The 14,946-nt window shown below is 40.0% G+C and overlaps 1 protein-coding gene across 1 annotated transcript; it reads left to right on the top strand.

The window, feature by feature from the left end:
- Positions 1-418: 418 nt before the first annotated feature.
- Positions 419-13,689, top strand: clptm1 (CLPTM1 regulator of GABA type A receptor forward trafficking). Its single transcript, XM_079674711.1, has 14 exons — positions 419-555; positions 3,600-3,736; positions 5,680-5,803; positions 6,020-6,178; positions 6,358-6,475; positions 6,566-6,651; positions 6,998-7,118; positions 7,271-7,515; positions 7,968-8,061; positions 8,139-8,329; positions 8,597-8,692; positions 8,955-9,090; positions 9,907-10,074; positions 12,359-13,689. Exons 1-14 carry the CDS (start codon positions 505-507, stop codon positions 12,613-12,615), a joined length of 1,983 nt encoding a protein of 660 aa, XP_079530837.1. The 5' UTR covers positions 419-504; the 3' UTR covers positions 12,616-13,689.
- Positions 13,690-14,946: the final 1,257 nt, after the last annotated feature.

The following is a 14,946-nucleotide window of genomic DNA, read 5'->3' on the forward strand; positions in this document are numbered from 1 at the left end:
GTATTTTGCAAATGTTCTGCCACAAATATAGTGTTTTGCTAATCCAATAAGATTTATAGACAGAAAGATCGTTATACAAATTAATGGATGGTTAAATAAAAATCAAACAGGAACAAATCAAAAATAAATACACAACAAATTAAATTCCTTATAAACTGCTGCAGTCATTACAATTAACACGTTTTTGCGGTATTTTTAGTGTGTCTATGTAGGTTTTTATGCACTTTCATTCATTGTTGCCCTTCATTCAAAAATCAAAACATTATATAAAGGTATTAGTATAGTATATAGGTACATATACAGAATAAAAACATGAATTAAAGAAATATAAAGAAAATAGTCATAAAAACAAAAGGTAACATTTCTCTTGGATTTTATGTAGTTCCTTTACTTCCCTGAAGACGAACGCCAGAGCGATGACGCTACATACTGTCCTATCGCGAGAAGCAGCGCATTTTCCCATGCAGCAGCAGTGTGGTGTGTTCGCGATAGAGACAAGGGAAGATGGCGACGCAGGAGAGCGAAGCAGCTCAAGAAATCGTCAGCAACGGCGAGGTAAAAAAATGAATGACACACTTAGTACCTTATTATCTATTTTTCGTCCAGGAGAAAGGGCAGTTTTTATGTGTTTGAGAGTGGAGTGGGGGACCGTTAACATTTAAACCTCTTGCCGATCGGTACACGAGTGACGTTGTCAGTGCCGGTTGGTTTTAAAACGACCCCCTCCTGCCGTTCACCGAGACATCCTGCCTGTTTGCGGATAAATCCTGCCGGTCAGCGGAGTGAGAGCCGAGTTGTTAACGGGGAAATATCACCCGAAGACATACAATTACATAAAAGTGACAAGTTAATTAGTTGACTCCATGTGTGTCGGTGTGAGGCTGCTGCAGTGTCAGTTAGCTATCACAAGGCCTGAAGCTTAACAACGCAGCTCGGCTTCTCCTGCCAGGCCGGTCTCAAGCAGCTCACACATCTCTAATTCACGGCGAGCCACCTGCTTCTCCATCTACACATATTACAGGGAAACCTTAAAGCTCCATGTTCATTTGGGATGCCACACGGCAAAGCTTTATCTGCCATTTCATCTTGGTAACATTGACAAGAATCAAGTGCAATCGTCGAATTTATTTGGCTAACCCTGGGAAAATGCTCATACATTTGTTAAATAACAGTTGTTGGTGTTAATTGGGACGGCATCTCCATCTAGCAATTATTTCCGGATTGACAAATGTCACAAGTTACCAGAGGTCATAGTGAATCATCACTTTCCAGAGGCAGACCACGGGTCTGACTTGTCTTGCCTTTTAATTTGAAGTCTGTCACATTATTAACATTTCTAGTGATACAACATATTGACATGATCAGGAGAGAAGATCAGGTAAATATTATGCGTTTTAATCTATTAAGCACAGGACAGACCTGTCATTTGATTTTTTTTATCATTTGATTTATGATTTACCAATGTGTCTTTAAAGAATTTGGTTAAACTTGTTGGTTTTGGTCTTTTTAAGGTTTAGCTTTTCAATCTAGAATCTAGGTTGTGTTTTTTTGTCCCAGGTCATGCCTCTTATGTCTTTACACTACATTGCAGAGCAGATAAATCAATGATAAATCTCATACAAATTAAAGATGGCAGCAAAACCTAGAATTAGGTTAAATAAAGACATGTAGGCCTACAGCTTTTGGCGTATTGTCTCTTCTTGTAATGAAATTGCAATGTCAGGATAAATGCATTATTAGTTTACGATGAAGCCATTATGTTCCTCTTGAGGCCCGCTACTGGCGAGTCAGTTGAGAGAAATGTCTGGTATTAATCTAGTGGGAAAAAAATGAATCTACTTAGTTATTTTTATATTCTCAGTTTTGATTTAATAAATCTACTGGGTAAAGGTGAAACTTTATTGCGATGAGCAAAAGACACATGATAAAATCAGTGTTTTCATCTCTAAGATATCATCCATTTGAATTTCCCTTTTACACTAGTCTGATGTGGAAAGACCATCTTAAAAGTTTGAAAATGAGCATTGCAGCCCAGATAAAATTAATTGTAGCCTTTATAAACTGATACGCATGCATCCAATATGACTTTAATATGCTTGTTGATATGCCCTTATGATGCATTCTAGCTTGCTTCCTGCTGTAGGAGATAGTGTCACCATGTGTGATAAACATTACCAAAGGAATCTTGGCTTCTGTCAAAGACTGACTTATCTGAACTTTTGGCCCTTTTTCTTCCAGACAGGTGTGAAGCATTTGCTCTGCACCTTGAGCAGGTGGTTAATTGTTAATCCTTGCTCAGTGTGTAATATTGTAAATTATTATCTCTAGCTGGAACAGATACCCCTGTTTCTCGTGTTGAGCATATGAATGATCTGTGTGCTTAACGGTTATTACGTTGATCCCTCTAGTCTAGGAGACAGAGACATACATGTCTCTGCTAATATAATTTTTGTCGTTTAAACGAAACAGGACAAGGCAAGGAAGCATGAAAAGCTCTATTTTGAGCCACTGGATGTCCTTGAAATTCAGTTTGTGATGGTCCTGGGTTAGTGGCTTATCAGAAAACCTAAACCTTTACAAGGTTCAATCAGTTATCTTTGGCCTTCTCGGCACCTCAATAACCTGCTGAGCGGAAAATACTGTTGTTTCTGGAGGCTAACTTCTGGTCTCCCTTGTGTTCATAACAATGGGGGAGATTAGATGTTTAGATAGGGAAAGAGTCTCCTGACTTGGATTGTGTATTGTCTCACTTGAATACAATGTGGCCTTGCTGCATGGGCGTTGGGCCATATTGACATGCTAAAGCAAACCTTTGACAAATTTGACTGATTTCAATAAAATAGTAGAATAGCTTCAGTGTTTCCCCTAGGATGGAGTCATAGCAGTATAGCTGCTAAGGTTTAGCAAAATGTGAGCGCGAAGCGCGTGGAATTTTTTAGTACGTGCGAAATGCGCCCCGCCAATATGTTGTCTGCCAGCACAAGAAAGGCTCTTGAGGCCTAGTACATACACTGGCAATGTCTCAAGATTTAGCAAAATACACCTTTATTGAACATACAGTAACACAAATACAACAAATCCACATAACAATCAAAAATGGTCACCACTTATTATTTTATTTTTGGTACCTGGCTGGCGCCCCCTAGTGGCAACGCACATATTTCAGAGCCACTGCTATTTGTATATAGGGGAAACACTGCTTGTTTTCTCTGACCAGATCTGTATAAATGCAAATGTATTTAACTTACATCAGATAAACCGCAATTCATCGTATTCGAGTAGCTGGAGTGAGAGAATATTTGGCAATTTTCAGTTATTCAAATTGTTCTGTCAAGTCTGATAGAATGTGTATCATCGTATATAAACCTTTGTTTCTTAAAGATGCACAAAATACATCCAGTTTCGCCAGTAAATTGAGGTTTATCTTTCCCCTATTGTTGATATTCTTTTGTTTTATCACCACGTTCACCCACATTCACTCCTTTGTATTGCCAGTGAAGATTTTCTTGTTCGATATTGTACTTGATCATGGAATGTCAATGCCCCATCATCATTGGGATTTCTTTGGGTACACTGACCGTGTGTCTGTATGGTTGTAGGTGAGCAGCAATGGGACCGTTGCAACGACAGATGGCGAGGCTGTGCAGACGGCTGAAACTGCACAGGATCCTCAGGAGCAGCAGCCACCGCAACAACCACCTAATGCATGGCAGGTCATTAAAGGAGTCCTCTTCAGGTGAGTGTCCCTTTTTGTCTTTTGATATGGCAGACTCACCCTTCCATCAGATCCCCTCCTACAGATATAACTTTAGATGTGGTGTCTAAATTCATATAAAAGCTGGGTGCTACTTAGCTAAAGTCCACTATGCCTCAGATCTCTGTGCAGAGGTTTAAGTCTGTCGCTTGCCTTTACCCATATTGGCTCTATTACAAAATGGTCGTCTCGTCTTTTTCTGTGCAAATTGCAGCATAGATAAACCAGACTATTGTTTCAGTAGTAAAACATCATCGCTTTATTTCACAGTTAATGATCTGATGCACTTGTCTAATCTCTGCAGTGGAAGATCTCTGTAGTTGTAGACTGCTGTAGTTTTCAGAATACATTAATATCTAGGGCTATCGTTTGTATAACCAAACATACGAAATCCCCAGCAAGAAGTAAGGGCTATTTTGTGCTGCATTAGTCATGCAAAGCTCAGCGTGTGTGGAGCTGGTACCAGTGTAGTAGTTTTTTTAGCAACTAGTTTGAATAAAACCTCTACGTTTGGTTTCCCCGGCCTCAGGCAAGCGGCTGCTTTGCCTGCCGACCAGCAGACCTTGAAGGGAAATAACAAGTCCACTTAGATGCAAATATTTGATTGAATTAACCATATGAATTGCGTATATTGACAAAAGACTTTAAAACCCATTTATTATTATGATCTGGGAATGTATCACTTTTTATAAGTAAACATTACTGTTCAGAAATTACCATCATTGCCATATGATTAGACAGTTCAACTAAAGTTCACACAATTCTCGACAGAAAATAAAATTGCTTCAAACTATCACATATAAAACATACCTATGCAAAAGTGTTAACGAATGATTCGTTGAGATTTGTCAGTTTGCCTGGCGGTGATTGAATTTAGCTTTTAACATCCGTCACAAGGTTTAAAAAAAAAAAAAAAGTTGTAGCTTTGGCTACAGAGGACAGAAATGTTTTAAAACGGCAAAAATCGACTTTTAGATCATTTTGACTCTTTGGACTAAATAATGCCAAACTGAGATCTTGACCGAAGTTGCTTTCCTCTACACTGAGCAACAGCCTATAAGTAAAAAATAAACAAAAGAAAGACATTTGAAAAATAATATCAGATAGAAAATGCAACATTGTATATCTTCCTTCTAAATGTGTTTCTTTAAAGGTCACCTATTAATTCTGCAAGAAAAGGCGCCTCTCTTGGGGTGTATTCACACATAACGGCCCCTACACACGGCGGCGTGCGTTGCAGCTTCAACGCTTCTTTCCATTCACTTTGAATGGGGTGACATCACGATTCGCCGAACTGCATTGTGGGAGCAAAGCGTAGCTTCTCTCGCGGTGCTCGCTGCAAAAGTAGAGCAATGTTCTACTTTTGACGCCTCGATGGAGGCGTCAGCCAATCGAATCATATGCCAGTGCAAGCTCTAGCCAATCAAACCACGTGCTTGTGTGTCTGGGGTGGGAGATTCATGTGATTGGTTGTTGGTCGAGTTTCAGCCCCCCCCGCCGGAAAGCGACAACGCACGCCGCCGTGTGTAGGGGCCGTAACTAAAGATTTTTAAGATATCCGCGTTCTTGTGACACGTAAATACTACGCTTTCTATGTTTTGGTGCGGACTGCGTTCACACCGACCTAAACGCACCAGGGATCGATTCAACCGGCAGGTGTGAACGCAACCTTAAAAACTCAAAGTTAGTTTAATTAGATTAGCTACCTTTTTAGTTTTGCCTTCCTGCAGCAGCTCTTCATGGATCAAGAGGAAAGGTCTTAAAACAATATTTTGTTCTCAAAGGAATTTATGATAAGGCACCCAGTAAAATGTACAAACACATTTAAAAGGAAACATTGCCAATTTTCAACCCACGATTGTTATCTTTTTTTTTTTTTCCCTATTTACCAAGTCTTATTTTCCTGACTCTTTTTTTCAATTCAGAATCTTCATAATCTGGGCGATCAGCAGCTGGTTCCGTCGAGGGCCGTCCACTCCTGACCCCAGCACTCCAGGCGGGGCCCCCAGCGTACCAAGCAGGAACCTGTTCCCCAAAGAAACCCTCATGGTATTAAACCCTCCTCTCTGTCCATATCCTCTATCTGCATGGCAACCTGTTCTTAATTGAATTGAGGGTGTTCATTCTTAAACATCCCTCACACTCTGATCCCCTGAAGAGTTTTACAGCAGCCCAGTGTTATCGCTTCTTTCAGAACCACTCACAAGCCAACCCCCGTCTCTGATATATCATAAACACCTTTTTATTTTCTCACCATCCCTACAGGACCTGTATGTGTACTTGTCCCCAGATGAGGTGTTCACTGACTTCAACAACACAGAAGCCCTGTTCTGGTTCCACAGGGACCTGGTCTATGGAGACTGGAACATCGGGGAGAACGGGGACGGCTGTTACGAGCAATATAAGGATATGGAAATCCCAGAGGTGAGGAGGAAGGGGAGGGGCTATATGAGAGATATGCAGCTGGGGTAAGAGGTGACCGACAGGGAACAGTTAGTTCAGTAAATGAGGTGGACGGTCAAGCACACACAGCATAGTTAGCAAATAACTTGACAGAATGATTGAATCTAAAACACTTCTTCCTGTTTGGTGTGTTTTTGCAGTTTTTAATGCAGAATGGTTCCATATACATGCACGTCTACTTCACTAAAACTGGATTCCACCCAGACCCCAAACGCAAGGGGCAGTATCGCAGACTGGCAACAGTTCATTCATCACGAAGTAAGCACTTGTAGAAAACGCATACATTGGAAACTTAAATGAAATGTTCGATCATTTATAAGTGTTAACCCTTACTGTTTACTATTTCAGTGCTGAATAAATTTAAGCGAAGAAAGTTTATGAAGACCAAGAATCTGCTAACGGGAGAGACGGAAGCGGATCCTGAAGTGATCAAGGTACATAGTTTAATTTGACTTATTAGTTGTTGTCTGTCATGTAATGCTAGACTGCTAAATTGACCGCTATATCACAGACTTTAGGTGATTGGTAGAATATGAATGATTTGACTTTGTGTTGTTCCTATTATGAATAGAAATGGAATTGTTTGTTCACTAAATACATTAATTTCCATGCAAATTATTACATAGTCTGTATCACACTTTCTCAGCCTCTATCTACAGTTACAGTAAAGATCAACAAACACACATCAGCAATACATTCCAGCTTGTTCCTTCAGTACAGCTATACAAAAAATAGAATGAATCAGATGTCAAATATTAAAACCAATGTGTTTCCTCCCAGCGGGCGGAGAGCCATGGTCCCGTGGAGATTATCTCTCACTGGCACCCCAACCTCACCATCAACATGGTGGACGACCACACCGCCTGGGTCAAGGGTTCTGTTCCCCCTCCTCTAGATCAGCGTAAGTTCCTTCCACTGAAACGCTTGCCTTTTATGCACATTGGCTACATTTGAAAAGGTCACAACTACAAAAGCTGTTTCATCTGGTTTGCAAAGAAGTTATTTTTGTTTCATCAAGCCTGACTTTTGAATGTTCTGTTCTTCTTCGACTAGATGTCAAGTTTGATGCTGTCAGTGGCGACTACTATCCCATCGTGTACTTCAATGACTACTGGAACCTTCAGAAGGACTACTACCCCATCAACGACACCCTGACGACCCTCCCACTGCGCCTCGCCTACTGCCCACTGTCCTTGTGGCGTTGGCAGCTGTACGCCGCCCAAAATGCACGATCCCCGTGGAACTTCCTACCAGACGACACCTACGAGCAGTCGGATGAAGACCAAGACTCTGTCAAGGTGAGAAAACGAATTGCATTAGACTTAATGTGGTGATGTGGAATTAGTTATTTCATGCTTTACTTTTAGGCACCTTAAGGTTGAGTTGCAAAATACATTGGAGAAATAACTGATAGGGTATTATAAAATGAAACCTGAGCTGTGTGCTGTATCATTATGCGATTTTCTCATTTTATTGGAATGATTTTCTTTGTTGACAACAGAATACTCTTAATGACATGGCCTTGGTGTGAAATGTGAATGTCTTGCATACAATATAATGCAACATAACAGGTTCTAGCGGAATACCATCATTTTTCTTGTCCATGTATGTTGATTATATTGTAGTATATTAGTTATGTTAACCTGGACAGTTTGATATATTAAAACAACTTTATTGTCTAGATGTGTGGTTTGAGCACAAAGTAGCCAGTATTTTCAGATTCTAAACATTATTTCTTTTTTTTTTATAGACGGCCCTTTTGGAAACCAACCCATACCTGCTGGGAATCACCATAGTTGTCTCCATTGTGCACAGCATCTTTGAGTTCCTTGCCTTCAAGAATGGTAAGTTCCCAACAGCCTGTCTCCATTGAGCACTTCACACTTAGTTTGTCTTCCCCTCACCACCATCTCCTCTTCAGATATCCAGTTCTGGAACAGCCGACAGTCTCTCGAAGGCCTCTCAGTGCGCTCCATCATATTTGGAGTCTTTCAGTCTGGGGTTGTGCTGCTGTACATCCTGGACAACGAAACTAACTTCGTGGTGCAGGTCAGCGTCTTCATCGGCCTTCTTATTGACCTGTGGAAGATCACCAAGGTCATGGACGTCAAAGTAAGTCGGAGCAACACTTGTTTTTTACCATACACGAGTTTGTTGGTTTAACTGTATAAAAAGGTAACTTTATTGCATTTAAATGATCACATTTCTATAGCAGTGATATATTTGTGGTCAAGTTGTGTACTTGCATTAATCCCAAAACCAGTGAATGTGTGTATTTTTCCAACTGCAATTCCGCACGCGGTGTATCTGTACATAACTGCTTCTTGTTGTGCCCTCATAACTATATTCCAGTAACCATCTGTGTTTATCTTTCTCCAGTTGGACAGAGAGAACAAAATTTTGGGGCTGATTCCAAGATTGCAATTCAACGACAAGTCAACATATGTGAAGTCTTCAACCAAAATCTTCGACGACGTAAGTTTAACCAAGACTGCACTCTTCACATTGGTCACATTCAGAGGACCCTGCTTTCAAAACAACATTTAGGGGACAATATGTAAATCACATATGAGGCACCTGTTATTTGAGCAAAAGGGCAAGGCTAAATGCTCACGTCTCTGTTGGGGTTGATCAAATGTCATAAGCATGTCTTGTTTAAAATAACACTAATTGATTTGCTTTTGTAAGTCAATTTCTTATAACCCTGTCTGACCGCCCACTTTTCTCTTGTGAACAGATGGCCTTCAGGTACCTGTCGTGGCTGCTCTACCCTATCTTCGGTTGCTATGCGGTCTACAGTATATTGTACGTAGAGCACAAAGGCTGGTACTCCTGGGTACTCAGCATGCTCTATGGCTTCTTGTTAACCTTTGGTAAGTCAAATATATAAGAATTAAAACTATCACATGCATCTGCAATTTACCGGTTTATGTATTAGTTTATATATATAAACTAATACATAAACCGGTAAATTGTAATATATATATATATATATGAAATGAAATGAAATGAGGCTGGGAACACTCTTTTATACGGCATGTTATTACCTCAATTCAAATATTGGATCTCTTTAAAGCTTTTAACAGAAAATGAATCCTAACAATATAGAAGTTAAAAATGCGTTTTTGCAGATGGCTATCAGTGGTTGCCTAAAATGTGTTTTGAAAATATATGATGGGTAGATGATGTATAGGATTACATCTTTTGTTTACAGATTTTGTTAACATGGATTTGATAAAGCAGCACACAAACAATATTTTTAGTAGTAAATGCAGCAGGAAAATTATATTATTTTTTACATATTTTCTTGTATATGTATTAACCCTCCCTCTGAAATAATGTTTATATTTAGTCTCTTAATGTATAATTGATTTTACCCTAATATATTCTCCTGTCCATCTACATCATATTTAAAGGCCAGAGATGTGGCTGATTATATAATTGTCTCACTTAATTATCCTGTCTCTAAGTGGATGTTTTCACACTTGCATCATGGTTACATATCCAACTCCCAATAGCCTCTGCTAGTGCACTGTGTATTAATAGACTCCGTCATGTCGCCTGTTGTCTAATAAATTGCCTCTGGTGTAAAAATGTTTCTAACCAGTGCTTCCTCTCTCTCTCTCTCTCTCTCTCTCTCTCTCTCTCTCTCTCTCTCTCTCTCTCTCTCTCTCTGTTCTGGGTGTTAGGTTTCATTACAATGACGCCGCAGTTATTCATCAACTACAAGATGAAGTCTGTGGCCCACCTCCCATGGAGGATGCTCACCTACAAGGCTCTCAACACCTTCATCGATGACTTGTTTGCCTTCGTCATCAAGATGCCCATGATGTACAGGATAGGATGCCTCAGAGATGGTTTGTACTCGCTGATCTACATGTATTTTACTAGATTAAAAAAGGTTGAACAAATGTATGAGTTTATACAATTTAACATTTTATATTCTAGTTATACGTTACCTTCCTCCCATAAAATGTGAACTCTGCATTAGTGCAGCTTGCTCATGAGCATTATACACATTTTTGCTAGGGCTGTCAGTCAATTAAAATATTTAATCGCATGATTGTCGATAGTTAATCGCACATTTTTTGTCTGTTCTAAATGTACCTTAGAGGGATATCTTTCAAGTTTTTAATACTCTTATCAACATATGAGTGGACAAATATGCTTTATGCAAATGTTTGTTTATTATCATTTGAACAATGACAAATATTCTCATGAATATTAAACACAACAACCTCTGAACATTACAAATATTCGCCTCAATTCAACCTGGAACCTCTCTCATACAATAAAAAGTGTGTGTGTGTGGAGAGACACTGTGATGGATCGTTGGAGCTTTGTGTAACTCAAGGCATATGCTCGAACGGGAGCTGCCTGGACGCTGCAATCATGTTGCGCGCACTATCCGTGCTGAGTGTGCTGACTTTTCGTACAATGTCCCACTGTCTGGCTTCCTGCATAAAGTCAAGTGCTCGGCGCAGTTGTCGGTGAAATCTCGCTCCTCTGTTTTCATTAAAGCAGCTCCTTATATCCGTTAGCGCACCTAGCTAGCACCAGATGCTAACAATACACATAAGGTGTGCGCATTCTCTCTCTCTCGCTCGCTCGCGCCACACATACACACACCCCAGAGTTCCCGTTAGAATATTTTTTCGCCGGTCAACATGTCCGTTAAAGTTTAAATCTTCCGGACAAAATTTGAAAAAGTGCCGGTCAAAGTTCTTCTTTGTATATTGAGCTTTAAAACTAATTGATATGATTTGATATTAAACAAACTAGCCTAATTATAGTAGATTAACTATTCAAAAGTGTACAGTAATTTACAATAACACAGGAATAATAAACGGAGCGCTCTCTCCCTCTCCTGACAGCCCGTCAGTATCATGCAGCTCGCGGATCAGTAATGACTGAGTGACCCGACAGTAAAACTAAACATATCTATAACTAGTTTAGGTAGTTTGAGAGGTAATTAAAATAGCTACGTGTGATTTTCTAACCTGAAGTGTGTGTTTTGTTCCGCTCACCGCTGCATGTGATCATGCAGAGCTGCGTGTCGACTCGTCAGCAGCAGCAGCTGATCTCTCTCTCTCTCCCGTCAGATTAGACTTCACTCGCGTTTATGTCCATATCGATCAGATCTAGCTAATGATATGACTACCTGCTTATTAAACGACACCTAAACAATAAGCGTGGCTATGCAACCGGGTGAGGCCGCAAAGTATAGCCCTAACCAGCATTATGCATTTGTTTACATGCCCACCGGGCACAACAGATCAACGCACAATCAACCCATACAGGACATCTCTTTCTCCATATTAAGTGTTAGACATTAGAATTGACTATTCTTGTCTGTCACATACTCTTTTGTCTGTCACATAAGTGGCGCAAGTTGCGCAACTGATGCGGTATTACACTAAGGTGAAATTATTTTGACCGGACACTTTGACCGGAGAGATTTAGATTTGCCGGTCTTCAGCATATTTTACCGGTCATAGTCCGGTAATTACCAGCTAACGGGAACTCTGACACACCCTCCCGGTCCTCCCGATGGCCAGTCCGGGCCTGTCGGTGAGCGTGGAAATGTGGTCTGCCGCAAGCGGGCGGCAGGAGCGGGGCTGTCAGCATCAGCTTGTAGATGGTATTTTAAACTCTCTCTGAAACTTCGGGGCGGCCGAGGACAAAAAATACACATGTGTTAAACTAATTAGTGGCGTTAATTTTTTTTTTTCGTTAACTTGACAGTCCTAATTTTTACACAATTACTGCAACACTGTGCCAACTGCCATCCTTCTTCACAAGATGAACAGCCTGGTTATTACCACTACAAATCAAACTTGTGAACACTAAAACAGTGAGGGTCTTTATTAGAAAATTGACAAAGAATTGATTTAATCTCTACAGCTCTAGCCTGGGAATTACACATTTAGCCTTCTCTGGCTAACTTTGGCATATTTCCAGCTATAGAATTAAAATACAATGTCTCCGTCACATAAAGCAATAAATTAAAGTTTGATTTTGACTTAAGGACTACATTTACCCCCTACAACTAAGTAGATGTTTTACTTGATGACATATTGTTAATGAGAGTTTCTTGAAAGTATACTTTTTTGGACAAAACCTGTGTTTCCTCTCCTGCAGACGTGGTGTTCTTCATCTATCTTTACCAGCGCTGGATCTACCGGGTTGATCCCAACAGGTTCAACGAGTTTGGCACCAGCGGAGTGAAGCGTAAGCCGGGCGACCCGATAGAGACGGACCCCCTGGCAATGATGGACGCCACAGATGACCCGGCAGTGACGGACGACCCGGCAGTGACGGACGACCCGGCAGTGACGGACGCCGCTCCCGTCGCCGCCGTCACAGACAAACCAGAGGGGGAGAAGAAGAACGATTAAGCAAGACACCGCCATTATTTACCTCCCTTACCCTCAGTGCTGGGGCGAAGAGGACTTGAAATGTAGGCAGGAAGTGGATTTTTCGTTCAGTAGTTATGGACACCACTACAAAAAAAAAATGCAGTTCAACTGTTCCCTGTGATTTCTGTGTGCATCCACAGAGAAATCATATTCAGTGTAGACTTAAATTCTTATTTCTGTTCCCCGCCCTCTCGTTTTGCAGTTCCAGTGAAGTAAAACCAAACGTGATGTACTGTATTCTGTTTGATTTTTCAGAGGTAACAATGTCTTGGAGTAGAGGTTTGGAAGGGAACTGGTTGCAGTCATACTACATTTTTTTTTTTTTTTATACGAGTGGAAAAGAGGCCCCGGGCAGCTTTTTTTTTTTGGTGTAGATTCCTTGTGAATTTTTCTTTTCATTCCATGTGAGCACCGTGTTCAGATGCCTGTAAACTGGTTAGTGGTGCTGGAGGAAACTGGAAAGATCCTGAGCCACGAAGAAGTTACGAAAAGAGGAGGTGGTGACTGGAAACAAGATGGACGACCCTACAGGACACTACCCAGACAGTGACTACTACCCTCAATTTTAAACAAATGTTTAATGTTCTGAGCTGAACATAAAAAATAACAGCCTTGTTGGTATTAATATAAATATATTAATATTGTCAATGACTTGATTTTTGTTTTTTAGTCACTGAAACATTCTTTTGTATCTCCTCAAACTGTACAGAGTCTCAGCTTGTCATGTTATTAATGCCTATGTCAAATCTGTCTAACAATAGCTAATTTACAAGTCTAATTTTTATTTCAACCCTCGGCTGAACGTCTGATTTCCAAATTGTTTCACGTTCACATTTCGAACCATCACCTAGACGGACACGGTGGAGAGTGTCAGGTGTGGCTGGAAGAATTACAGTGTCTCTTGTTTTAATTTTGAGTGCTGTAAGTCCTGAAAGAAAGAGGGTTCCATGTTGGTACATTTTGATTCATTCATGTTTATAGTAAAATTCAAGTGTGATTTAAAATGTCTATGCAATGCTTTCTTGATGTTTCTATTACAAATTTTTACCTTCAGGGTTCAAGAATGATATTTTTGCCTGAAACTTAGTTCATCATTTCTATTGATGTTACAGGAACTAGTTTGTGTGTGCTTGTGAAGCATGCATATATATAGTGAGGTCTTTGCTCGTTCTCCCTGAAAGGTTTTAAAACTCATGAAAATGTTCAAAATCATATCAATTATTTTCACTAATGAGTTTTTCTTTTGTCATAAAACTGAATAATAGCATCATCATTTCATCCAAAGGTCAAAAGGTGATGACTTAAAATTTGTTTTAAAGATTACATTTACAAGAAATAAAAATAACAAACAACTTTCAATCACAGGATTAAAACCCTGTTTTGCTTGGAAAAGTGAGTCAAATAATTAATTATGGAAAAAGTCTTGCAGATCTTCAGTCTTAAATAGTTAATTGCAATTATTAAATGTACAAGGCATAGTCAGTCCCCTTCACTGTGTTTCTGTGGAAAGGCAGGATGGAGTATCTATGGCACAAAATATTAAATGTACTAGATATGTTTGCAATGCAACACAGTGACTTTTTGGAAGTCTAACTTGTAACAGTCAATTGAATCATCGGACAGGGCTGATGAACCTGGTTTGAACATGGTTGTCCACGTATTTCTAATAACACAGTGGGGCCTATTTAGTTAAAAAAGTACCAGGTCATAAACGCATGTTTAAGAGTGTTACACCTAATTGAACTATCTGCAGAAACGGTGTGTTGTCCTCACTTGACCTTGACTTAAATAGTCCCAAATAGGTTATATCCTAACATATATTCCGAGTAAAAAAAAATACATTTGTGTGGTCTATTTTAACAGGTGAATGATCTGCCAGGTTGAAAACTCCTTTTTCTGTAACACCCTCTAGCAGAGAAAAGTCGATTTATTTGTATTTGTTTTTCTTGCTCCCTGCTGAGTCACTGCTTCCTCTAAACGCTTCAACTTTCGCTTTCCATTTCCATTAAACCGCCCGTCCCCTGTGTCAGCAGCAGGTGTCACCGTTGCGCTGCACAACCTTGAGGAAATGGTCTTTTATTTAGCAAAAAGTTGATAGTTCAAATATAAGCAGTAACACGTCACTGTATTTAGGGCAGTAACTAAACGTGGAGACATTTTATTGGGGAAGTTTGATCTGTTAATATTCATGAAAAAAATTGAAATTCCCACCACTCCATCAGTTTCTCGGAAACAGGAGCAGCAGCAGGGTAGTGGCATGTTGCAACCAGGATAACAATCGTTTGTGTGTGTGTGTGTGTGTGCGCGCGC

The sequence above is a fragment of the Notothenia rossii genome, assembly GCF_949606895.1.
Source record: "Notothenia rossii genome assembly, chromosome: 4".
Classification (NCBI taxonomy): Eukaryota; Metazoa; Chordata; class Actinopteri; order Perciformes; family Nototheniidae; genus Notothenia; species Notothenia rossii.